The following is a 26,167-nucleotide window of genomic DNA, read 5'->3' as shown; positions in this document are numbered from 1 at the left end:
CTGCTGTTAGAAATAAGCAGAGAGATTATTTTTCCATTTTGCTTTATTTCCTTATAATTTTACTTAATATACATTGACATTCATCCACAATGAAAGTTATGTGTGGAAAGTTATGATGTACAGAGAAAACAACATTACAAGCTATGAAAAACAGACGGCCGCTGGGGAGAAATTTTCGCGGACAGGAGAGAACGGCGAAAGGGTTAAAAATCTGAAACCTTTCTCGAAATTTTCTCATTTTCAGTAACTTTTCTGTCACTTTCTTCACTATCGGTGGAGGTATTTTCTGGATCTAGAACCATACTACAGATTCCGCCATTCTCTAACTGATTGATGATTGAGAAGCATTGTCATCACAATGAAAAACTTCTTTTATATCATCTTCATTTATTACCCCTTCTCTACATTTCTTTACAAAATCTGTTAATTGGGATATTTCACCTTTGTTTTGCAGTATCCGAAAACCTTTAAAATTAGTGGCTATCATCATCAAATTTAGCTATCCTTCATTATATTCATCTGGCTATGCATAATGAGCTTGGAGACTAACAACAAGATGTTCCGTTAAATTTTATCTTGCTTCTGTCGCACACTGAGACAATTAAGCCTGAATTGTATTAGTTATTTATTATACTTATGTCTATTTCTTGCACATGCTTAAGGCTTATCAGAGTTCTGAATAAATACCTACATATTCTTAAGCCTTATTGAGGACTGGCGCTAGATAGCTTACCGCCTAATGCTGTCTCTGTGGGTCCTAAAGTCTATGACCCGGTGCCATTCTTTGCCGGTGTGGCCACACGAGCCCTGGCGCTGGTTCTGGGTTTATGCGAATAAACAAATCAGTTATTCTTAATTGAAATAGCCCTAAATGTAATTTTTGGATCTATGAGTATCATCAACAAAATCTATTTTTAGCCATATGGACAGAGATGTTTGGTAAATTTTTCCTGGTCAACATTTTTTAGCACAAACTTAAATCTGTAATCATTGCCAAGACTAATATCAACATGAAGGTTACCATACCCCATTTCAATTACTAACATAAAAAAAAACTGTTTAGGCATCGCTACATGAGTCATTACTCAAGTCGTCATGTTTTGATAAACTTGCGGTGATGAAAGGAAAGTACAGTCAAAAGTCGTTAATTCGGACACCCATAATCCGGAATGATCTATAATCCGGACCTCAAAGCTACAAACTTTCTGCGCATGCGCGTAAGACCTTTACCGCTGCGAATTTGCATGTGCGCGTGCGCAAAATACATTTACGAATGCGCGTTTAATGCATAACGGACGGGATAAGCTAAGCTAAAATTATCTAATTATCTATTTCAGTTAATGTTGCAGATTGCGTTGTTCCTTAATCTTCGAATTGGATCCGGATTATTATTTTTTGCAGACTGTTAGAGCAATTTTATAAAAGTAAGTTTGAACTTTTGATTATGTCAAATAGAATTTCCGATATATATTTACTAATATGTAAAGGATATACAAAGTGAAAGTATCTTTCGGAGTCCATTAAACAAAAAGTGGAATTGCTGCAAAAAATGGAAAAAGGCATATCCTTTGTTTATCTAAACTTTGTTTATCTTTAACGCCGCGGCGGCGTGCAATGAACTGGAAGTTGATCTGTCAGCACTATCCTTATCTTAAGGGCAGATGTTTTTATTTTATTTGGCTTATAATTGCTTACTCAATGTAGTATTTCATCTCGTCTTTGATAGGATTTAAATCAAATGCCTCGTCATTATAATTCGCTTCCGATAGAGAAGAAAGTGACAGAGGTTATTGAAAATGAAAAAATTTCGATTGACAAATTAGTCGGTATTCTCGACACAGCAATTATAGGACTTGAACAGCGGAACTTTGTAACTGAACAAGAAATTATGTGTGTTTATAGAATTAAAGAGAATGTATTATAACATAAAAAACGAAGCAACTTAAACAACTTACATTGAAAGAAATGTTTAATAAAGTAAACAAATAAATATTAAGCTTTTTTTGTAAATTTTGATACCCTTTAGATCATAATTGTTCTTTATTTTGTAAATTACGGTTTCATATTTTTAATTTTATAATTTCTGCATGCCATTTTACCAGATTTAAACTGATGATCTGTAATCCGGAAAAATCGATAATCCGGAATCGCCGAAGTCCCGACGAGTCTGGATTAATGACTTTTGACTGTATAATAAATAATGATTCGGCAGGTTGGCATCAAATCAACGATGTATCTATGTGGAATGTTTCGGTTTGAGATGTGTGTCAAGCAGATGTGCAGCAATGGAGCCAAATTACTGATTGTACAAATTTATGTTAAATTGATTGTTTCTTCAATAACAAGGTATTTCATTTAGTGTTGAGGTGAAACTGAGAATTAGGACTCTCCAGATGTTTTATTATGCACAGGGGGCGGGGAATCAAATGCGCATGCGTAAAGCCTACGAGAGAACCTTGTTGGTGGTTTTGAGGTCCGGATTTTAGATCATTCCTGAAAATGAGCGTCCGGATTTCAGACTTTGTTCTGTATTCTGTATTCCTGTAAATTTTAGTTTTGTTTTCTAAGAAAGGTAATATCCTAGACGATTGGGACAAATAATTCCAGTTGACAATACAATTGGGGTCCCAGGAAACAGGAAAAGCTTAAAACTTTAAGCTCGTATTACACTTCTTTTAGTATGTTTCACCCATGTTTCGCGCAGTGTGGTGGAATAATATTCAAAATAACAATGTTACTCTATTGAAACTACATGCTATCACTACCTACTGCACTGCAAAAACGCAGTAACCTGGAACAGCTCTCATCACAGTCATTCCCCAAATAGCTAAATTACTGTTTCAGCTCCTGTAATATAAGTATTTAATTTTTTGATATATATATATATATATATATATATATTATTTATCTTTTCTTTACATATATGTAGTTATTTAACTCTTTTGTTATAAAAATCTTTGTTCCATCGAACCAACTTCTTGACATATACAAATATTTGTACTCATCGGGTGTAATACATTGTTCGTACAATTATCTAACTTTCATAATATAAGTGTTCATTCCAATATAATAAATATGCCAACCTAACACATGAAATACCAATAACAATGTTGCATAATGTCTATATATTTCCTTAGTGTAAAAATATTTCTTCCACATTGATTGTCATCACTTAAATGTATCACATTTGACTTATTTATACACCAAATGTATTATTCATTTAATGCACTGCCAAATGCATATATGTGTATACATACAATATAATTTCACTCATATATAGTATTGATTTATGTTATAAGAGTGTTCATATGTAATACTGTGCTATTCAAAATATCTTATAACAAAAGAAAATACTATGTACTGAACAACAGGCTTTGTATGCCAATGTAACTGATTTCCGCAGAAATGACGTTCAATTTCTTATGGCAAGAACTAGGACGAATGTCATCTTCGCGGTGTATAGTACGTCAACATTAAATTAAACTACTTAGTTAAATTTTAATCATGCAAAAGTCGAGTCGAAAGGGTTAAGGAAGAGCACAGTTTGCTGTGTTTAACCGAATTTAAGCTCCTTTGAATCTTTCTCCCTTCTGTGTTTCTGTGTCAACAAAATGAAGCCAGTATGAGCTCATCCTGCTCCAAACAAATGCCCTGGGGCTTCATTTCTTGCTTATGTCAGTAGAAACATGCTAACTCTCCACAACCACTCAAGGGCCGCCGAAAGTGTTGTTATGGCTTGTGTCAATACAGTTTCAATTAATGCGTTTTCATTGGTCATGGTCCAGTTCTCAAGCCAGTAGGTGTTTGAAAGTAACATGGGGGAATCTTAATTAAATGGAAAACAAAAATTGCTGTTACTGCGTACTTGCTTTTTCTTGAGTATTATATTCTTCATGCCTAAGCTTTGTGAGGGAATTTTTTTAAAAAATATATGTGTATATATATATTACTGGTTGTCTGAATACTTGATGTTCGGATTTCAGTCTTAGTACTATATTGTTTGTTACGATGCAGGCTGCATTTAAGGAGCCACAGTTTGGCCATGTTTGGGCGTTTTCATTATTTGTTTAATCAAATTTTCAGAGATATATTTTTTTCTATATTTTATTTTATTCACTTAAATATAGTGCCCAAACATAGTAGCTGTGGTTAATGTCGCTATTTTTTAAACTGTGTGTGTTTGTGGGAGGGGGGGGGATTTTAAAATTTAACTCTTTCGTAAGGTGGAGTTTTGATCTTATATGAGAACTAAGTATGCTATTTATAAATTGTAGTTCATTAGCATATGGAAAATATATTCATTTTTAAAATATTCATACTTAAGAAGTTAATTATAATGAAACCTCAGATCACAAATGTTTCTGATCACATAAAAATTTGTTTAATAAAACATGATACCAATTTAATATTTAAAATCTTCTAGAAACATGATTTATTCAAGTATTATCTTTGCTTAACTGTCACTAATAAAGCCATTCAGTAATTGACATGCAGGATCATGAATTCAGCTTGGAAGAAAGTGATGACCTGTTTGTGCTCCAGGTAAAAAACTTTGACAGCATTGACGCATTTTTTTTTTTTAAATCCATAATATGGTAAGTAAAACAGTGGGTTAGTAATTTAATAATGAAGACATGTGTGAGTTACTAGAGGATCACAAAAACAAACAGCTCAGAAGAATTGGAAAAACTTTGTAATGCAGCAGCATAATGCAATTGTGGAAAAAATTCTTTGAAGCAAGAAAGATATATATATATATTTTTAATCAGTGGAAAATATGCAAAAAGGACTAGGTGCAAAGTTTCATGGAACATCATTGCCCCTTCCCCATAGACAATAGCAAATCACAGCATAAGCATTTTGAATAGCAGTGGTTATCATTCATCTTAGAACCATTCTAAAACATAGAAAATAACAAATGGTTTTGGAGAAAGATTTAACAAGGCAGAGGTTTAGTGAGTCTCAGGCAGAGTGGAATGTTGCTAAGAAACAATATCATTCCCTTCAAATAAAACATTCAAAAAGATAGTTAACTGATGTTTTTCTATGGAAGGAGACTTCAAATACAACATCTGTTCCTTTTTTCATCTTCATCCTCTGCTTATGCCATTAACTTTGCTTCATGCAAGTAAGGGAATATTTAATTGTGTTTGCATCTATATAATCTATTAAGTATTGTTTTATCATTTTTTTTGTCATAGATTTAATTATTTCCATTTGTTTTGTGTTATGAAATTATGCAGAAAGTACAGCAGAAAAATTTTAAATCAGTTGTCATTTGTGATTCTGATTTGTGATTCATCTGTGATTAATCCATTTTACATAAATTTCATTTGGGGAAAATGGTTTGAATTTATGAGTGATGAAGTCTTCAGGCATGAATTATATTTGCGAACTGAGGTTTTGCAGTAATGAAATATCTTACTATCCCCAAACAACTTTATCAGGATACCAGGTCATAACTTTATAAATACAAGAGACCAATGTACCTATTATACCCCTATTAATATACAGGGTGTCCAGTAAACGTAGCGACATACTTCTGGGGGAGGTAGGGCACATCATAAATATTACAAATTGCATAGGAACCCATGCCCGGAAATGTCGGGTAAGTGGTAGCAGAGGTAGAAGATGGGAAAAGAAACAGGAGGGATTAATTTGAAACATTTATTGGACATGAATACAAATGGTGTACGTCAGCTTGAATGTTACAACAGATGCTCAAAGTTTGCACCATCAGACGCCAAACATGCCTGACACTGACGGATCATTGATTGCCGAACATGTTCAAACACACTGCGAATTTCTTTGATTGTAGCGGCTGCACAGGCGAGTCTTGCCACAACATCCATTTCAGACACAACAAGATCGTGATACACGATACTTTTGATGGCTTCTGACAAAAAGGAATCAAACTTTGATAAATCCGGTGAGTGTGGGGGTCAAGGAACTGGTCCACAGTCCATCAATGCGGGAATGAGTTGTTCAAATGGCTACGAACATCCGGTCCAAAATGAGTCCACTTCTTAATGACCTGTAGTTGCACAAATTTTGATGCAGATGTGCAAACAAGCTGTGATATAGTTGATGTCTGTCGGAGAAGCGTTCTCGATAAATGCATGCAGCGATTCATCCATTATCCTCAGCTATTCTATACACTAAGTGCATGTCTGCAAGCTCCAGTTCATATAGCCTTCCAGGCTCTTCGTATGGTACCTACCACTCTAATGAGGCAATCCTCACTTTCCATTCGTGCTCTCCTGTACAGCACCCCCTGACGACGTACAATGACATTTCTGGGCATGGGTTTCTATGCAAGTCTTAATTCTTATGATGTGCCCTACCTTCCCCCAGAAGTTTGTCGCAACATTTACGGGACACCCTGTATATAGTGCTGTCACTTATGAAAAAATGTGTTAGATTAAAACAAAACATTAATTAAAAAAAGTCCTTAATTTAGAGTTTATCGCATTTACAAAAGTATGTACTATGTTATAAATTAAATGTTAGCGTTTTGAAAAACTTTGAAGAAATGAAGAAAAAAAGCTCAATGAAGGGGGAAAAAAAAAAAAATTAGCTTTTTTTCCTTTATTATGTTATAAATTAAATGTTAACTTTATAAAGAAACGTATATTCATGTTCAATAAGTAATAATTTCTCTTTGCTAAATTTCAAATTATTAATTACAGGGTGTTTATAAAGTCCCGGATGTTTGATAACTCATAAAATAATGAAGATATAAACAAACTTATGGCATTTATTGATGGAATAACTTATATATTTCCTTTTCAGGTTTGAATATCTTTACTTTTGTCAATATCGTCTGTGCATGTGGTTAATTTCAGATAATTTCATTTTCCAGTCTAAATATCTGTACTTTTCTAAATATCGTCTGCTTATTAATTGCATTTTTCTCTTTTGTTTTTGGCATCTTTCTGGCATTCCTAATCGGCATAATGTGTGCATATGGGTATCTGAAAACCCACATGAATACCGTGAGGCGCAAAGGGATACCCCAAAGGTTAATGTGTGGTGTGGACTAATGCACGACCGAGTCATTGGGCCTTTCTTTTTTACAGAAAAGACGGTCTCATCAGTCGTATACTTAGACATTTTGGAAAACTTCGTATTTCCACTACTAGAAGAGCTTCAGCCACATGTCTTTTTGCAACAAGATGGTGCACAATCTCACTGGGGTACCATCTTTCGTAGTTCTTTGAAAGACAGTTTTACAGGAAGATGGATTGGGCGAGGAGGTCCAATTCCTTGGCCACCCAGATTACCTGATATAACGCCACTGGACTTTTTCCTTTGGGGATTTGTAAAGGACAACGTTTACAGGAGGAGAGTGTCGAACATTGATGACCTAAATGCCAGAATTACAACTACAATAGCCTCTGTGGATGCCGACATGCTTACCAGTACCTGGCATGAAGTTGAATATTGACTTGATATTCTCCGTGCGACGAAGGAGGCACACGTGGAAGTTCATTAACAAGGGTCATGAAACTTTTTGAGTCTATCTAACCACTTATGTTATTAATTTTAATCTATCTTTATTATTTGATGAGTTGAGACTTTATAAACACCCTGTATATTCTATTACATGCTCTTGTATGGTTTTTTTATTTCCATTTTTGACTTTGATATTGTAATTTTCTAACTAATTATATTTATTTAGGATGCTGTCTCGTAAATCCTACAATAGTACCTGGTGGACGGGTTTTTGTGTGGCCTTTCATCCAAAAGGCACAGAAGTATGTGTTTTTTATTCTTTAATGCCTTTAATTTCTTGTGTTCAGATTTTTTTAACCTTTTCAGATTTAATATACATATATTAATCTATGTGTATTCTATTTTTCAATTTTTTGCAGAATAACCTTAAATACAATGACTTTAACTGTAGAAAGTCCTAAAGTATATACACAACAAGGAGTACCTATTTCTGTTACAGGCATAGCTCAGGTATTTAACTTAATTATTGTAATTAATTAAGCTCTAATTTTAATTAAATATATTAGTCATCATAGGCTGATAGACCTGAAGCTTCTAATATAAATTAAATTTTGCTGAAAACCATTCTTTGTATAAATTAAAAGTATACATTTATGTGATATTTTATTCATTTCATATAATTTTGAATTACATTTTGTTTATAATTTTAAATTATGTTTGTAATTGGGTTTAGGAAGAGATATGATATACAGTACAAAGCCCGGGATCCAAATTCGTTGGAACTTCCGCGATCCCGGATTTGGGATTTTTCTGGATATTAGATCATCGGTTTAAGTCTAGTAACATGGCATGTAGGAATTTTAAAATTAAAAATATTAAATCATGATTTATGAAGTAATGAAGCATTTATGATCTAAAGGGTACCAAAATTTACCCACCAAAAAAGAGCTTAATATTTATATACTTTATTAAACTTTTCTTTCAATGTAAATTGTTTAAGTAGCTTTGTATTTTTGTGCTAATACTTTCTCTTTAATTCTATTGACAGATATAATTTCTTGTTCAGTTACTAAGTTCCATTGTTCAAGTCCTGTAATTCCTGTGTCGAGAATTCCACCTATCTTGTCAATCGAAATTTTTCCGTTTTCAGTAAACTCTCTGTCACTTCCTTCACTCAGTAGTGGTATTTTCTGGATCTAACGTAGTAGGTATATCAGTAGTGGTATACTACGGATTTAGCCATTCATTAATTGATTGATAATTATGGCATTGCCATCGCAATGGAAAAACTTCTGCCACCTAGTGTGGCTATGTGAACTCTGGCGCCTTTTCTGGCTTTATGTGAATTACAAATCAGTTACTCTTAATTCAAATAGCACTAAATGTAATATTTTGGCCTATGAGTATCATTAACAAAATCTATTTATAGCACATGGAAAGAAATTTTTGTTAAATCTTTCCTCATCAACATTTCTTTGGGCATTTAACTTAAATCTGTAATTGGTACCAAGCATAATGTCAACAGAAGAGGTTACCATATTTTTTATTCAATTACTAATATAAAAATTTTTTTAAGTATCGCTGCATGAGTCATTGCTAAAGTTGCCATGTGTTCATAAACATGTGGTGATGAAAGCAAAATATAATAAGTAACGATTCGTCTGATTGGCCTCAAGGATACAAAATATTAGTTGGTGTAAAATCAACAGTTTCTCTGTAGAATGTTTTGGTTTGAGATGTATTGCCAAGCAGATACGTTGCATGGGGTCAAATTATTCATCACATAAGTTTATGCAAAAATGATTACCATATATGCTCGAGTGATGTCTGCACCCTAACTTTCCAGATAAAATTTATGTAAAAAAACCATCCGCACTCCAAAAACTAAAGAATTTCTTACTTTAAAATATATATGTATTTTTTAACATTGTCGTTTTCCCTTCAGTCTATAACATCAGTCAATAAACATCTTTAAAGAAAGAATATGCATTTGTTTTGTCTTTGATTGGTGCCAGGATGGAAAGCGGAGACTCTCCTTGCATTCTGGTACAGCTGTTATTCAGTCATAACATGGGTGCCAGCAATCCACTTGACAGACGGAATAATAAATTAAGGTAGTTCAGACAGATTTTCACCACACTGGCTTCCAGGAAATAATGTTTTTTAATGAAATTACTTTCCTCCCTTCCTCCTTGGAGCATTCGCATATTTTAAGCTTTTTCTTTTCATTCATAGTATCATTTGGAATTTGTGGTAGTTAGCAAGTAGCATGCTTGAAAACGGAAAAAACAGCCGCTATACAGTAGTCATAGAAATTAGACAGAAAATGGAAAAAGAGCAGCAGCAAGTGTATATAAGGTGGACGAAAAGTGTGTGCACAATTGGAGCAAACAGCGTGATCATCTGCCGGCAACAAACAAAACAAGATATGCATTTCATGGTTCGAAATGCAAGTTTCCGAACTTATAAAAAAAAAAATTAGTTGCGTATGTTCGTGATGCGCAAGCTGAGGGATACGCAGTAACACGGGAGATGTGCCAAATAAGAGCACTTGCTGCAGCATTAGAAGAAGACATTCCTACGTCGCAGTTCAAGGCGAGTGAAGGTTGATTGCACCGAATGTTGAAACAAAATGGATTTTCATACAGTGCGTCAGAACAGATTTTGTAAAAAACGTTCTCTTTTATCCACATATACAGTGAAACCTCGTTACAACAATATTTTAGGGACCAAATAAATATATTGTTGTAGAGAGGCATATTGTTATATCGAGGGCCCACATATTTTGAGCATTTAATAAGAGTTTTTTTTTTTATTATTATTAGTTTAAGGTGCATAACATGTAAGGATCTTAAGTTTTACTAACGTTTATTTTTATTTTAAATCTTTACTATCACTTCTTATTTTCTACTTCCGGCCAGAATTAAAAGCGTTAACTTATTTATGCAAATTTGTCTGGCGAACGCCAAGTACTTAAGTTGTGGCTTTTTGCCAAGCGAGAGAGAGGAAGGAGTTAGTAGAAGCAGGCCGCTTGCCTTAGCAGTTTTACTCGCTTGATGGTTGCCTTCCAGGCCAGAGGTTTAATCCTTTTAATAATCTTAAACGTATTGTAGTGTTAACAGTTCTCTGTACTACATACGGCTTCCTGTTAATATTCGGCCAATCTTCCACGTTTATTATTCCAAAGTTAAGTTAGAGTTTAGTTAAATATTTTTATATTCTTACGTTCAGACCACAAGTAGTTGGTCTCTGTATTCCAAAGTACGGAAATTATTGTAAAGAGTGAAAAATAAAGGGTTTCGTATACTCTTCCTGTGTATCTTGTCTACTTCCCACATTTATTGAACATAGCTTTAGTAAGCTCCCTGTTCCGAGTCAGGTTTGTGCATGTTCCCAAAGAAAGTAAGACGGAACATTGAACCTGATAGTGGCGCCCAACGAAGAAGAATAACCATGGCCGAGTTTCAAGAAGAAACTGTGCTGCCTGCAGAAGCGGTTCAGAATCCAGAAATGCCAGCTGCCGCCCTGGAAGGATTTGGTTACATCGTCCAGACCATGCGCGCTTCGATGAAACCAGAAGCAACATTTAATGGAAACTCACTGGTAACCAGTTTTTTGGAAAAATTGGATAACCACTTCATGCTCTACCCCGTGCACGAGTTTCAAAAAGTTACCTTAGCTACCAGCGCTTTGAGGGGCCAAGTGCTTAACTGGTTCAAATGTATAGGCAGAAGTCTCTTGGGTCAAGCAGGAAGTCCCACCTATACTTACGAAAATTTCAAGACTGCCCTAGTAAAAGCCTTCCCTGTCGTAAGGGATCGTGTGAAATTAGAAACGAACTTTTCAGCATATATCAGCAAAGAATCGAAAATCTCTCAAGCTTTATTTTAAGAAAAATTCACGTCTTCAAACTCTTGTATGGAAACCGTCCAGATCCTGAGATAATTCAAATGATTTTGCCGAGGTTACTTCCCCAAGTGCAAGACTTTATTGAATTAAGGAATCCGACTACACTGGAAAAGTTATTTGAGCTAGCAATCCAGTTTGAAAGTAGAAGAACGGCGGACATTGAAAAAAGACGCCAATATCAACAACGAAACCAATTTGGTGCGCCAAGACCACAGCAAAGTCAAGCACAGGGCTACGGAAGCAAAGCGAATCACTGGGCAAGGAAACCCGAGCTTTCAAAAACAGCCGGCGAACGTCGACAGTTCAATAGCAATCCAGGAAAAAAGTCTGAAGGCCAGTGAAAAAAGAAGGAAAGCATGGAAATGAAAAATGATTTAAACTAAAATGGATTTCTGCTGACGGGAGGGTGCGGAAATCCGAAGGCCAAGAAAACCCCTCTTCCTTCAAGTTAAACACAGTAATGGTGAAAAATTTGACTCTTCCGAAGATTGAAGTGTTGGTGAATAATATCCCAGCCACCGCACTCCTGGATACAGGCGCGCAGTGTTCCTGTGTGGCAGAAGATTTTTTTAGGAAGTATTTTCGTAAATATCGCATATATAATTCGGATAATACGACAGTGTTAGCTGCGCAAGGAGAAAGATGTAAGTGCATAGGTAAATTACCGCTATACGTCCGTATCAAGGACGAACAAGTAAAGGTTATGTTTTTCATAGTAAAGAATCTGCAAGCACATATTATCTTAGGAATAGATTTTCTTTCAGAGGCATAAGCAACGCTGGATTTTAATGAAGCGTCCCTTAAGCTGACGATGAAACCAGTTCGAGAAGAAAAGGCTGAACCGCTGATGTTAAACCTTGACCACCTGCCTAATGAAGAGCAACGAAGAATCCGACAAGTGGTAAGTGAATTTGCTTCGTTATTTAGTGATATTCCAGGATTTACTCAAGTTACTAACCATAGTATTGACACCAGAGACTCACTGCCAGTTCGCCACAAAGCATACCGGTATGATAAGAATAAAGAAAAAATTATAGAATAGCACATCAGCGATATGCTACGTAAAAAGATCATAACGCCCATCTCAAGTAGTTATGCTAGCCCGGTGGTTTTATGTAAGAAAAATAATGACTATCCGGTAACACATCCAAAAAGGTGGCATTTTGCAATTGACTATTGTAAATTAAACTCCATCACTAAATATCTGGTATATCCATTACCTATTATTGAAGAAATTCTAAGGAACATAACTTCTACCAAATATATGACTAGGTTAGACTTAACGATTGGTTATTTTCAAATAGGGGTTAAACCGAAAGATGTGCCTAAGACTCCTTCTATAACCAAGTCTGGCACTTATGCATTCCTGCGTATGCCATTTGGCCTTTCAGGGGCATCGGCAACATTTCAGCGATGTATGGACATTGTGTTAAGGCCTGTTCTTGGAAAGTCCACATTTATCTATTTAGACGATATCATTATTAATAGTGATAATCTCGACCAACATGTACAGGATTTAAGACAGATGTTTTCTTTATTAAATGAGGCCGGTCTAAAAGTTAATGTCGAAAAGTGCAAATTTGCAGCCCCTGAATTAAAATATTTAGGTTACAAAATGTCTCAGAAAGGAATCGAGACAGACGAATCAAAAATAATCGCTGTGCAAAAGTATCCGCCGCCAAACACGGCGAAGAAGCTCTCTTCTTTTCTAGGACTTTGTTCATATTATAGGTCCTTTATAAATGATTTTGCAGCTATTGCTGAACCATTGTTAAAATTAAAAAGGAAAAACGCAAGATTCCCGTGGACGGCCGAAGCCAATAGTGCTTTCGAAAAATTAAAGCAAGCATTAACGAAAGCCCCTGTTTTAAAATTTCCTGAAAAGGATGAGAATTTAGAAATTTCAGCGGATGCTTCGGATTATGCGGTAGGAGCGGTAATTTCGCAAAATCAGCAGCCCGTGCCATTTTTTAGCCGAACTTTAAATCAAACACAAAGAAACTATTCCGCGACCGAGAGAGAGGCACTTGCACTTCTGTTAGCAATGCAAAAGTTCCGAGTCTATTTTGGAAAGGCGCCAATAACAGTGTAATCTGATCACACTGCGGTAACTAGATTGTACTCAGGGAAAAACTTATCCCCAAGGTTAATAAGATGGGCACTCAAGCTACAAGAATACAATCTGGTAATCAAGCATTCCCCCGGAAAGGAAAATATCGTAGCAGATGCCCTATCCAGAATTAAAATAGATGAAGAAGGTAATACTGTAAAGGTGGCAATGCTCACAGCATGTACAATAAATTCCCGAGAAACTGTAATAACCGAACTGGGTAAGGATCCTGAGTTTGGAAGCATTTATGAGTATTTAAAGGATCCTAAAAATTTTAGCCACCAAGATATTGTGGCGATAAGAAATAGGGCGGCCCATTACGAACTAATAGATGGTCTATTGTTTTATACAAAAACTACGAATTCCAACAACGAATTTTGACCTGTTATCCCAGCTAGTCTTAGATTAAATATCCTGCAGGAGTTGCATGACAGCCCTTTAGCTTCTCATGCTGGTATTCGAAAAACTATACAACGCGTACGCGAGGCAGTCTATTTTCCTGAACTGCAAAAGTTAACAAGGGCGTATGGCCAGTCCTGCCCAACATGTCAAGCAGTTAATTATATTAATTTCCACCCGGCCGGGTTTCTAAATAGTATTAAATCCGAATTTCCAAATGAAATAATTGGCATCGATTTATTGAGCCCTTTCCCAAAAAGTCAGTTAAATAAAAGTCGCTATCTCCTTGTTATAGTTGATCATTTTAGTAAGTGGACCGAAATTGTTCCCTTAAAACGAGCCTCCGCGAAATTAGTTACTGATTCTATTTTAAATAAATATATTTTAAAATACGGGGCACCCCTAAAAGTTATACCGGATAATGGTCCTCAATTTGTAAGTGATGTATTTGAAGACATGTGCCAAAAACTGGGCATACGTCATTTAAAAATGGTCCCGTATCGGCTGCAATCAAATATAGCGGAACGAGTCAATAGAAATATAGTGAAAATTATCTGTAGTTATGTTAAAAATTTTCATAAAAGCTGGGATAACTATGCCAATGAATTTGCTTTCGCCCTTAGGACCGCAAAACATAATACAATGGGCAAAACTCCTGCTGACTTATTTTTAGGCAGAAAGATTATAACGCCGTTAGATAAATTATTTTATATGCAACAAAGAGCCCCAGAATTTAAAATGTGTGATATAGAAAAATTAATTAAAGAAGCAAAAAAGAATACTGAAGTAGCACAGAGAAAACAAAAACTTTATTATGATTTGAAACGACGGGGGTAACTTATAAAGTAGGGGATGAAGTGTTAAAAATTAAGCATTCACTTTCTTCAGCACCAGAAGATAAAACCGCCAAATTTTTTCCACGATTTGAAGGACCATATGTCATAGAAAAAATAACTCACGCTGTAGTGGTGTTAAAAGCCAGGAATGGTGAAGCATGCTCCGCAAACATTGATCAAATAAAACCCTACTATGATCGTAATAAAATGCAAATTTTCAAAGATCTTTTGCAGGATTCGGCACGGCAGGCACAAGCTCCAGATGTGGAACAACGACAATCACAAGGGCAAGCCATGAGTAGACAAGAGCAATTGAAAAGAAAGTTCCCTTGTTGGAAAACTGAAGGTAACAAGAAAAGAAGCCGTTTTACTGACCAGAAAAGAGAGGGCAGGACCACCCCCAGAATGAAGAAGGGAGAAGTACGACGAATGCAAAGAGAGCCAGGAGAAATGACAGCAACTATAACCTGGCTCCAAAACGGAAGACTACCCATCGGATAGGAGTCTACCTAGCAAATGTCGACGAATTGATGAAGGAACACCAGCTGCGGAGGCAAAGAAACAAGAAAAATTTGAACAGCCAGCAACGAGGTCCAAGCAGGAACGCGAAAGAAGTGTCCCGGTTCCCCCAAGACCAGCTGCCTTCAAGCGGCCAAGACCACAGGCAGAGGCGAAAAAGAAGGTATTCAAGGGTGACCGAACTGGAGGAAAAAGAAAGCCTCTAGAGGAAGGCACTGAAGGGCGAGCCCGCACAAGAAAGAGGATAAATCAAACTAGAATCTGCGACACCTTCCAGGACTAGGCTCAGAAAAGAATGTCCGAATATCACAAAGATAAGTAAAATTTTATGTTACTTTGCAAACTTAAGTTAATCTTTCATTCTTACTGCAAGTGGCAGATTTCAAGAAATTTTACCTCATGTGAGGTCTACCTTTATCGCCAAAAAGGCGAGAAATGAGTTGTTACCGATTTTGGTATTATGTTTTTCAATTACTCGCGCGTAAAACTAAAGTTGATGTATAATAGGAATGTGTAAATACTTAAATATTGTAAAAGTTATTGTATAAATTTTATTTAAAACATTCTGGCAAGAAAGAAGTTTTAGTCTGAAAGACTTTTTGAAATGTAGTATTTCATTGTAGAAGAATTGGCACTTGCTTGGAAAAGAATAGAAGTTAACAATGTACTACTAATGTATGTTTTAAAATGCGTAAAATTAACGGCATGTTAATATGTTCTTATATACAATGTGAACTGTTATTTTAAATGTTAAGAAATACTGTGATATGGTAAAAGTGAAAGTAATGCCAAAAAAATTTTTTTTATTCGTGTGACTGTAAAAAGACCAAATTATGGTGAATATGTGTTAAAGGTTGAATGAATGTAGTTAGGCTCTCTGATGCTACACTTCAGAGTTAGCCACTTTCAGAAGAGTACCTCAGGGTTTAGAGTTGAAGATAGGGTGTGTTACGAGGTCTTGTTATGTTGAATTTTAACACGTTAGTGTTTTGATTGTAGGAGGCAGTGTTGAACACGTATACATAAACACATTCGTGTTTGGTGTTCTTTTACAACAAATGTCAGAGAGCACGGGGAGAGATAATTAAAATAAAGTCATGAATGAAATAAGAATGTTAAGAGAAATGTAAATATTTATGTTACTTGCCATTTCATTGTGTAACATTTCATTAAACTAGTTTTCCTTCCAGATCTCTGGAAGGAACCAGACTTGAATAAAAGCTCCTGTTTAGATGCAGTACAGATGAAAAATTGGTTGTCCTTGGAGCTGATGTTGTAGAAACAATTTTTTTTTTTAAATTTCTAGTTTCTAGTGAGAAATGTTTGTAAAAGATTGGCCTCGCGTTAGATTCTAGAGCTAAAAGTTTTCAACAAGGTCGTTTTAGACCTCAGTTTCAAACTAATTAACTCTGGCGGAAAGTATGTAAGGATCTTAAGTTTTACTAAAGTTTATTTTTATTTTAAATCTTTACTATCACTTCTTATTTTCTACTTCCGGCCAGAATTAAAAGCTTTTAACTTATTTATGCAAATTTGTCTGGCGAACGCCAAGTACTTAAGTTGTGGCTTTTTGCCAAGCGAGAGAGAGGAAGGAGTTAGTCGAAGCAGGCCACTTACCTTAGAAGTTTTACTCAGTTGCTGGTTGCCTTCCAGGCCAGAGGTTTAATCCTCGTGATAATTTTTAAACGTATTATAGTGTTAACAGTTCTCTGTACTACATATGGCTTCCTGTTAATATACGGCCAATCTTCCATGTTTATTATTCCAAAGTTAAGTTAGAGTTTAGTTAAATATTTTTATATTCTTACGTTCAGACCACAAGTAGTTGGTTTCTGTATTCCGAAGTACGGAAATTATTGTAAAGAGTGAAAAATAAAGGGTTTCGTATACCCTTCCTGTTTATCTTGTCTACTTCCCACATTTATTGAATATAGCTTTAGTAAGCTCCCTGTTCCGAGTCAGGTCTGTGCATGTTCCCAAAGAAAGTAAGACGGAACATTGAACCTGATAAACATACTACTTTTAAGTCTATATTTAGAAGAAATTAATTTGTAAAATACTAATAATAGTGGTTTAAATACTAAAAAAATAAATAAATAAGATAAATTCAGAAAATAAGCACAGAAATATTCACATACCTGAAAACACTTTTTATTGAAAATAATCCAATATTTTTGTTTGTTTATTGATTTTTTTAACTGTTAAGTTCACCAATAGTGTATGCATTGAGTCTAGTGCACGAAAATGTTCTTCATTTGTCGACGGAAGGCTTGAAAAAAATGTCCATAGAGAATTCACAGATTGAAGAGCTTCCTGGGATGACAATAAGGACTGTGATGGACCTGTATTATCATCATCATCAATATCATCATCATCTTCATCATTGTTTCCTATCTCATCAGTAATTTCAGAGAGAATATCTTCATCAGTAACTCCTGCGAAAACCACAAGATCATCATCTGCTGTTAAATAGTCTTCTATACTAATTCCAAACTTTTTACCGCTTGTTTCCTCAAGTTGGGATACGGATTTTTTTATGTGCAAAACACATTCTTGATCATCTGAGAGATCATTGTCTATGGAATTTTCGTCATTATCAGATTTCTTATCTTCCATAACACAAAGACCGGCCTTTTTCCAGCAATTCCGAATGGTTTTTTCTGTTACTTCCCACCAACTTCCAGCAATATTGTCACATGCTTCCTTGACATTTACAGCTTTGAAAGGGTCTTCTACTTTATTTTCAAAGTTTACAAGTATGGAGTCCACCAACCGTTTTCTGTAATATCCTTTGAAGCGCTTAATTATGCCCATATCAAGAGGCTGTAAAATTGAAGTGCAATTGGCAGGGAAAAAAGCGATTTCGATATTTTGTAGCTTTGGAAATGACGTGTGAGCACCGCAGTTATCTATCAACAAAACGATTTTTTTCTTTCTCTTCTTCATTTCATTGTCTAACTTCTGTAACTATTCAGAAAAAAATTTAGACATCATCCAAGCCTTCTTATTTGCTTTATACTCCACGGGAAGACTTTTCCCGTTCTTAAAGCACCTTGGCTTCAACGATTTACCAATGACGAGAGGTTGTATTTTATGTGTTCCTGTGCTATTTGTACACAGAAGAACAGCCAGTCTCTGCTTTGATTTCTTCCCTCCATAACACTTTTCACCCTTGAATGCCAATGTTCGATCGGGTAGGAGTTGGAAAAACAGCCCAGCTTCATCTGCATTATAAATGTCTTCTGGAGCATACTTTTCTAAGATTTCTTTCATCTTGTTTTGCTGCCATTCATTTGCGTCGTTTATCGGGGCTGACTTTTTCTCTCCGTGAACTTCTTGGAAAGTTATTCCATGACGATCTCGAAAACGCATTAACCAGCCATTGCTAGCTTTGAAAGTTTCGTTCCCTAGCATTGCTGTAAATTTCCGTGCTTTTGCACAAAATAAAGGTCCATTTATTGGGACATTTGTTGCTCTTATCTCTTGAAACCATTTTAAAACAGCAGCATCAATGTTTTCATTTGTTGCAACTTTCAGTTGTTTTCGCTCTGGGTTAATTTCATTTGAAGTTACAGCATCTTTGATTTGCTTTCTCTTTAGGAATGTTGCAACTGTAGATTGCGATAATCCATGTTTCTTAGCCGCATCAATGTGCTTCATTCCCTCATCATTATCATTGATAATGTTCAGTTTATCTCGAAAAGATAGTTGCTTTCGCCCTGCCATCTTAGGGAACAATATCACGTGAAAGAAAGAAAAGTTTAAACCAAATGTTTCGCGTAGAACTCAAAATCGTTAAAGACTATAAAACAACCTTTGAACTCACTTTTCAGTACGTCACTTAACAACACCCTGCCTCCATCTCCCCCTGTTCCTCTAACAAAGGGCACTTGTTCTGTGGCAAGGTGACCAGACAGGTCTAGATGTCCTTAAACCTAAAGTCCTGTCCAAAGCTTACTGGGAAATGAGACTAGGCATACATTTACACTTCACCCCCCCCCCTCACCCACTCCAATTCCCAAAAGGGTGGTCTTCATCTGTTTTGAAATCTGAACAATAGCTATTTATTCAGGGATAAGTTGAATATCGACAATGAGTCTTAATAGACGGAAAAAATAAAAGAAAACGAAAAAAAAAAAAAGCATTTGAAAATCAAAATATTATTATAGAGGGAGAAAATAATACTGAAATTTAGATTGAAAAAATCGTTTGACAGAGGTTTATTGTTCTAGAGAATATAGCAATATTGAGGGGAGATTAACATTAGTTTATATGCAAAATCACTGGGACCACAAAACATTATTGTAGTAGAGGGAGTTATTGTTGTATCGGGTATCGTTGTAGCGAGAGTTTACTGTATAATATAAATGGGGTAATTTATATTATATATGAGGATGGAAGAAAGTGAGTTTGTAAATTTTAGGTCGCTATTAAACAATTTTAAATTTGACAAAAAATAAAAGTGTCACATTTGAATGACCTGTGTAATAACCGCATTTGCATTTTAGTGATGTAATTTTAGTAAAAAAAGTGCGAATATTACGTGAGCGTATATGGTATTTCTTCAATAATGACGTATTTTAGTTACTGCGAAGTGAGATAATAAATCAGTGCTCTCCACATGTTTTTTATTATGGAGAGGGGGAAGTCAAATTCTCCTGCGTAAAGCACCCTGCCCCCCCACAAATCCTAAAGCAAATTGGTTGGTGTTGGCTTTGAGGTCCGGATTTTAGATCATTCCGGATCTCGGACTTTGTATTGTATATATCCATCCATTTTATGCCTTCTTTAGAGTAGCTTTTGTTTTTAACTGGCAAGTACGTAAGGATAATCATATGTTTTATAAATTATTACAACTTCCTTTATTTGAAATGATAAGATATAATGTATCTGAATTGGAAAGTAGTGTAGGTGATGTATATTTAATTTGATATTTATTTTTATTCCAGTTGTATATCAGATCTTCATACATTTTACTTACTTTTAATGAAAGCTGTTGAAAAATCTTCATTAATGCCACCACTTTCTAAAAGTGATTAGGAGTCTAATTAAAAGTATATTCTATAATTTCATAAATATCTTTATCAGACTTGTTTTTGCATAAATTTTTCAGTACTTAACGTATTATTTTGTCAAAAGCGAAACTCTCGCTAAACAGCACAATTCATGGCTAGTTATGGGTAAGCAGGATGTAACAACATACTCATAACATCTGTGCTTTTGTTTGATAAAACACAGATTGAGTCTTGATAAGCCTCCTTTTGTTTTTATAAACAAGGATATAAATTAGCTATTATTGTATTTTTTTCCATTTAAAAAAAAATATTAAAATGTGGAACCTGTCTTCTACAGAATAACAAGCAATTTCTTGTTAGGAAGGGGACTTGTTTTTTTCTTAAAAGTATTAATATTTAATGTAATGCTTTTGCAAGTAGTACATATATTTGTTAGAATGACATGTAGTTAACACTGACTCTAGCGCACCAATAGTGACTTTCTGTTCTTATATAGTGCATTTAGCTCATTTTATGGGTAATGGTTTCAAATTACTTAAGTTACCAAATGTGGTAAAAAGTAATGTTTTCATTATCATTGTAATATTTATGGCTATGGCTGAGTGATTAAAATCAAATCTAATAAATTATAATACAGTATTTTAATGCTTTTTGACATATGTGAATGACTAACAATGCAGTAAAAGTTCAACCATTATATTATCTATTATTGTCATGAGAAAGTTTAATGTTTAATAAAAATTTTTATGAAAATGAAAAGAAATTATTCAAACAGAGGAACTCGCATATGATACTGTTCTATGTTATAGATTATAATCTGCAATACCTATTTAGGAAACATAGCATATTTAACTACAATTAAAAAGGCCTTTGGATTCCCAAAACTTTTTATTGGTTTAATCAAACTGGGAAAGAAGCATGCTAATATAAAATGTAAAATTAGGCCAAAAAAAAAAAAAAAAGGTATTAATAGAGTTTTATTCAAAATCTATACCAAACTGAGATTACTTTCTTCCCTCTAAATTAGAAATAATAATAATAATAATAATAATAATGTTTACTGTTTGCTATTTAAATACTCAAGTAATTTTTTATTTAGTTTTTATGTTTTACAAGTTTTTGTTTTGGTATAGCATATTTTTAAAGTTTTTATTTGTAAAATATGTTTCTTAAAGCGTTTTCACTTTTTTTTTTAAAACATTTTAGTTGATATTCTTTGATTCAAGTTTTCTGCATATTCATTTCATCTTGATATTTCTGTTTTGTTTTGAAAATAATGGGCAGTGGATGTTGATAATAATGTAAGTAGTCTTTTTTTTTTTTTTTTTTTTTTTTGCATGGAATAAATTTTCATGTTTATTTGCACTTATTACGAACGCATGTTGGATTAAAGAGGTCATTAAACAAAAAATTTGCAGTTAGTTATTGTTTTGATTTTATTTAGTTATTTTGATTTGATGCAAATGCAAGTAAAAAATTACATGCAAGAAATGTTTTATGCTTTAAAGGACTATTATCATGTATTAAATCTTAACATATGTCCAGGAAATTTACCAATAAAATACTTATGTGGTATAAATTTATTTTAAATTAAAATGAAGTTATACTATTGTGACTGAGTTTTAAGGTTTAAGAAGTTTTGTATTTGTTAAACTAACTATGTTTTCATTTTGTTTTTTAAACTAACTTTGTTTTCATTTTGTTTGCTAAACTAACTTTGTTTTAATTTTGTTTGTTAAACTAACTTTGTTTGAACAGTTAAAAACTGATACCAAGAACATTATTTGAAGATTTATGCTTGCCAAACTCTAGCAACTTCCATTAGAGGTACCAGCACTTTTTGGGGGCATTGTCAGGCAGTCTTTTTTTATTTACAGACAAGCATATTTTCTCCATTTTCTAAATATAGTTAGGAAATTGAAATTTATGAAATGAAAAAAAAAATGAACAACATTAAGTTCTTTGGCACAGATTAAAAATGTCAAAATCTGGATTATTTTTACCACTTAGGTGTGTGTGCACAGATTGAGAGGAAAAATAAGTGTGTTTCAAGCAATTATTTTTATTTTATATAGTTCCCTAAATATTTATAAAATATGTTTTGAACTTTGGCTGTGGAGACAAATTTTAACCCGCTTTCTTTACCAGCTTGGGAGATTTAGAGATTTGAGAAATTTTATCATTCATCCTGTTCTTGAAAATTTTGTCTTTCTTCCTTCAAACTTCTGCTGTTAAAAAGAATTAGTAGAAAAGAAAGAAGATCTGGAATTCATTTAGGGGTTAAAAGAAAGAAAAGAGAGAGAGAGAAAGTGTAGTTAGATCATAAATGAGAGCACAATTTTAATTCTATAGAATATTTTTTTTGACTAACACAACAGTTTGTAAAAATAAGCAATTTATAAATTGAAGTTTTCTGAAAAAGCAGTTCTACTGTACTTTGATTGACTGATTCATATAATTATTTGTGTGAGTGCATGATTCATAATCTAGAGTAAACTTTTTTTCTTTTTCTTTTTTCTTTTTCTTTTTTACAGGCAATCAAAATTAAACTTCATTTCACTCTCAATGATTTAATAACAGTGTACTTTGTTCATGGAAAAAATTTAAATGCAAAGTTTTTTCCTGCAGTTGGGTTATCTTTTTTTTTTTTTATTATTTTTTATTTATTTATTTATTTATTTATTTTTTTAGTATTATTACAGGGAACTTAGGAATTTGATAAACTTTCAGATTAGCTAGGCTTCTTTGAATTTTTATTAGTTTTGCTGTTATGTTGCATGCATATTATCACATCCTGCAAAATATTTTGCTTTATTTTATTTCATAGCTTATAATTTATTGCTATGATTTACAAGCTATCAAATTGACCAAGAAATACAAGATGAGGTACTAGATTCTACTTAAGTGTAAAACTTTATAAGGAAATCTGAAACACGCTGCCGTGAAGAATGTTAAAGATATTAATACAGTCAAAAGTCGTTAATCCGGACTCGTCGTAACTTCGGCGATTCCGGATTATCGATTTTTACGGATTATAGATCATCAATTTAAATCTCGGAAGATGCCATGCAGAAATTCTAAAATTAAAAATATGAAACCGTAATTTATGAAATAAAGAACAATTATTATCTAAAGGGTATCAAAATTTACAAAAAAAAAAAAGCTTAATATTTATTTGTTTACTTTATTAAACATTTCTTTCAATGTAAGTTGTTTAAGTTGCTTCATTTTATGTGATAATACTTTCTCTTTAAAAATTCAGACATAATTTCTTGTTCAGTTACAAAGTTCCGCTGTTCAAGTCCCGTTAATTGCTGTGCCAAAAATACCGACTAACTTGTCAATCGAAATTTTTTCGTTTTCACTAACCTCTCTGTTACATTCTTCATGTCTTTATCCATTTTTTGCAGCAATTCCACTTTTTGTTTGTTAGACATCGAAACATACTTTCGTTTTGTAGATCCTTTGGAAGTTCCAGCATCGGAAATTCTATTTGACATAATTGAAAGTTCAAGTTTACTTTTATAAAATTGCTCTTACAGTCTGCAAAAAATAATAAGCCGGATCCAATTCGAAGATTAAGGAACAACGCAATCATTAACATTAACTGAAATAAATAATTAGGTAATTTTAGCTTACACCGTTTGTTATACATTGAACGCGCAGGCGAAAACGTATTCTGCACTTGCGCACACGCATATGCGTAGTCAAGGTCTTACGCGCACGCGTAAAACGCCTGTGCGCATGTGCCAACGCGGCGCATGCGCAGAAAGTTTTTAGCTTTGAGGTCCGGATTATAGATCATTCCGGATTATGGGTGTCCGAATTAACGACTTTTGACTGTATTAGGAAATCAAATTATTAAGAATCAGTATTTTTTTAAATTTAAAATTTCTTTTCTTCTGTTTTATTTAGTGTAATTGCTTTTAGTGAATGAGAAAGTGATGGTGCATTTGATATGAAAGAATTGTAGTTGACTAACCAGCATCTCTTGCTGTTGTATGATTGCTTTTAATGAATAGGGATAGTGTCAGATTTTATTTCTGTATTTATAGGCACATGAATACAAGTGTATGGGCTGCTTAACTAAGAAAGAACACCTTGATTTTATAGAAATATTAAATTAAAGAATTTACTTTTGTGTTATGTTTTTTGTTTAATATTATTTATTATAGATTTCTTTAAGAGTATAATATTAAACCTGTTTTATTGAAATTCTGTAGTGTCATAGTTACTGACTGCTACTAAAAATATATTAGAAAGATTGATGAAGTAAGAAATTTATAATTGAAAATGAAATTTATGATAGTGTTTTTTTTTTTTTTTTTTCAAAGCTCAAAATTGGTTATTAGTCTCAAAATGATATTTTGTATTGGTTCTCTACAAACAGCATATCACTTTTCAAACTGTTGCCACCAAAGATTATTGCCTTGTATTATTTTTAAATAAATTAAATAATGAAAAAATTGTGTGTATGTTCCTCACATTGTGAAAAAAACGACACTACTTAGAGCCATCAAATTTTGAATAATATAGTCATCTGACCGAGTGCACCTGAAAGCCCTAATTACGAATTTTGAACTTATTCTATTATTTATGTTTTAAAACTTTAAGGAATTTTTGATTAACAACTCAATGCTTTGAAGAGAAGCACAACACTGTTTGAAATAAAGCATTTTTATCTCCAGCATGGGAGACTGTTGCCATTTGGAAAATGCAGGATATTTATCTTTCAGTTTTAATTAACAAATTCACTGTATGAAAGCAATATGTTGTCTTGGCCAGAAATGAAATGCTTTTATTTTCCATGTGCCAACATGTTGCCATTCAGTAAAGCCTAAGGTACTCAAATTCAATCTGGAAGGTTATTAAGTACTAAACTAAATAAATGCAATAAACACAGTTCTTAAGAATTTTTTTTTCTACTTTTTAATGTGACAGATTTAAATAAACATGTATTAAAATCATGAGATGTCTTATTAGAAATATTCAATATTTTTATGAAATTATACTAGTTTGACTGATTAAAATCATTATTTACTTTTTCTTTTGTATGGTAACTATTTCTATTTCCTTTTACTTTTTTATGATATACTGATTTTAGGAGTGCAGATCACACTAGCAGCTAGTTTTTAAAGAAATAATATGGTAAATATAAAAAATTGTATGGCAACCTCTAACACTCTATCAGCAATTCTAAAGATATGCTGTTTTTGAATATTTTATGATTTTGCTGTTGAATTTTACATGGTGTAAAAGCAAAGAATATGATATTTAATAAATAAAGTTAATACATGAAAAGCTAATAATAAAAAGACACACGTAAAAAATTGTTAGCCATTTTATTAAGAAAACTGAATATTGAGATAATGAGAAAAGACTGAAAAAAAAATATAAAAATATGTGTCAACACTTAACACTGCATCAGGAACATATGCTGCTATGCAGCTTTTAAAAAGGTTTTGATTTTTTTAAAATTAAACTGTATTTTAGAGTAAGTGCAGAGAAAAGGATGCTTAATAATAAAGCTTAACAGACAGAAAAAATGGATTAGCAGGAGTGAGTGCAAATGCAGGCTGATAGATTGTAAACTCAGCGAGTGTGTAAAAAACACTTAACAAACCTTTTTGGGCAAGTATTAAAATCTCAAACCTCTTAGACTTTTTTGGGGGGGGAGCTGGGGAGAGAAGTAATTTAGTGTGCATTATGAAATTAGACTTTTTGAAATTAATTAACATTTTGAAATTAACTAACATTTATTTTTATTAATGACTGCAGGTCAAAATACAAGGCCAAAATATGGAAATGCTCCGTGCAGCTTGTGAACAGTTTTTGGGAAAATCTACCAAGCAGATAATGAATGTTGCTAGGGAGACCTTAGAAGGCCATCAAAGAGCTATTATGTGTACAATGTCTGTTGAGGT

At 33.6% G+C, this 26,167-nt stretch overlaps 1 protein-coding gene across 2 annotated transcripts in view; it reads left to right on the top strand.

Moving 5' to 3' along the window:
- LOC118191208 (flotillin-1-like) overlaps positions 1-26,167 on the top strand; it is a 193,936-nt gene that overhangs the window by 8,364 nt on the left and 159,405 nt on the right. The window contains exons 2-4 of one of the 2 annotated variants that reach the window (XM_085825734.1): positions 7,682-7,757; positions 7,875-7,965; positions 26,022-26,165. In XM_085825734.1, the coding sequence (XP_085681860.1) occupies positions 7,682-7,757; positions 7,875-7,965; positions 26,022-26,165 (311 nt within the window). Of the gene's footprint in view, positions 1-7,681; positions 7,758-7,874; positions 7,966-21,449; positions 21,545-26,021; positions 26,166-26,167 lie in introns of those variants that run through there. The other variant, XM_085825735.1, reaches the window with a different exon arrangement.

This window comes from Stegodyphus dumicola, chromosome 10, assembly GCF_044657685.1.
Source record: "Stegodyphus dumicola isolate Sdum_Otavi_A_Nest chromosome 10, ASM4465768v1".
Classification (NCBI taxonomy): Eukaryota; Metazoa; Arthropoda; class Arachnida; order Araneae; family Eresidae; genus Stegodyphus; species Stegodyphus dumicola.
Note: the sequence above shows the minus strand (reverse complement) of the source record. Positions and strands in the feature narration are given on the sequence as shown.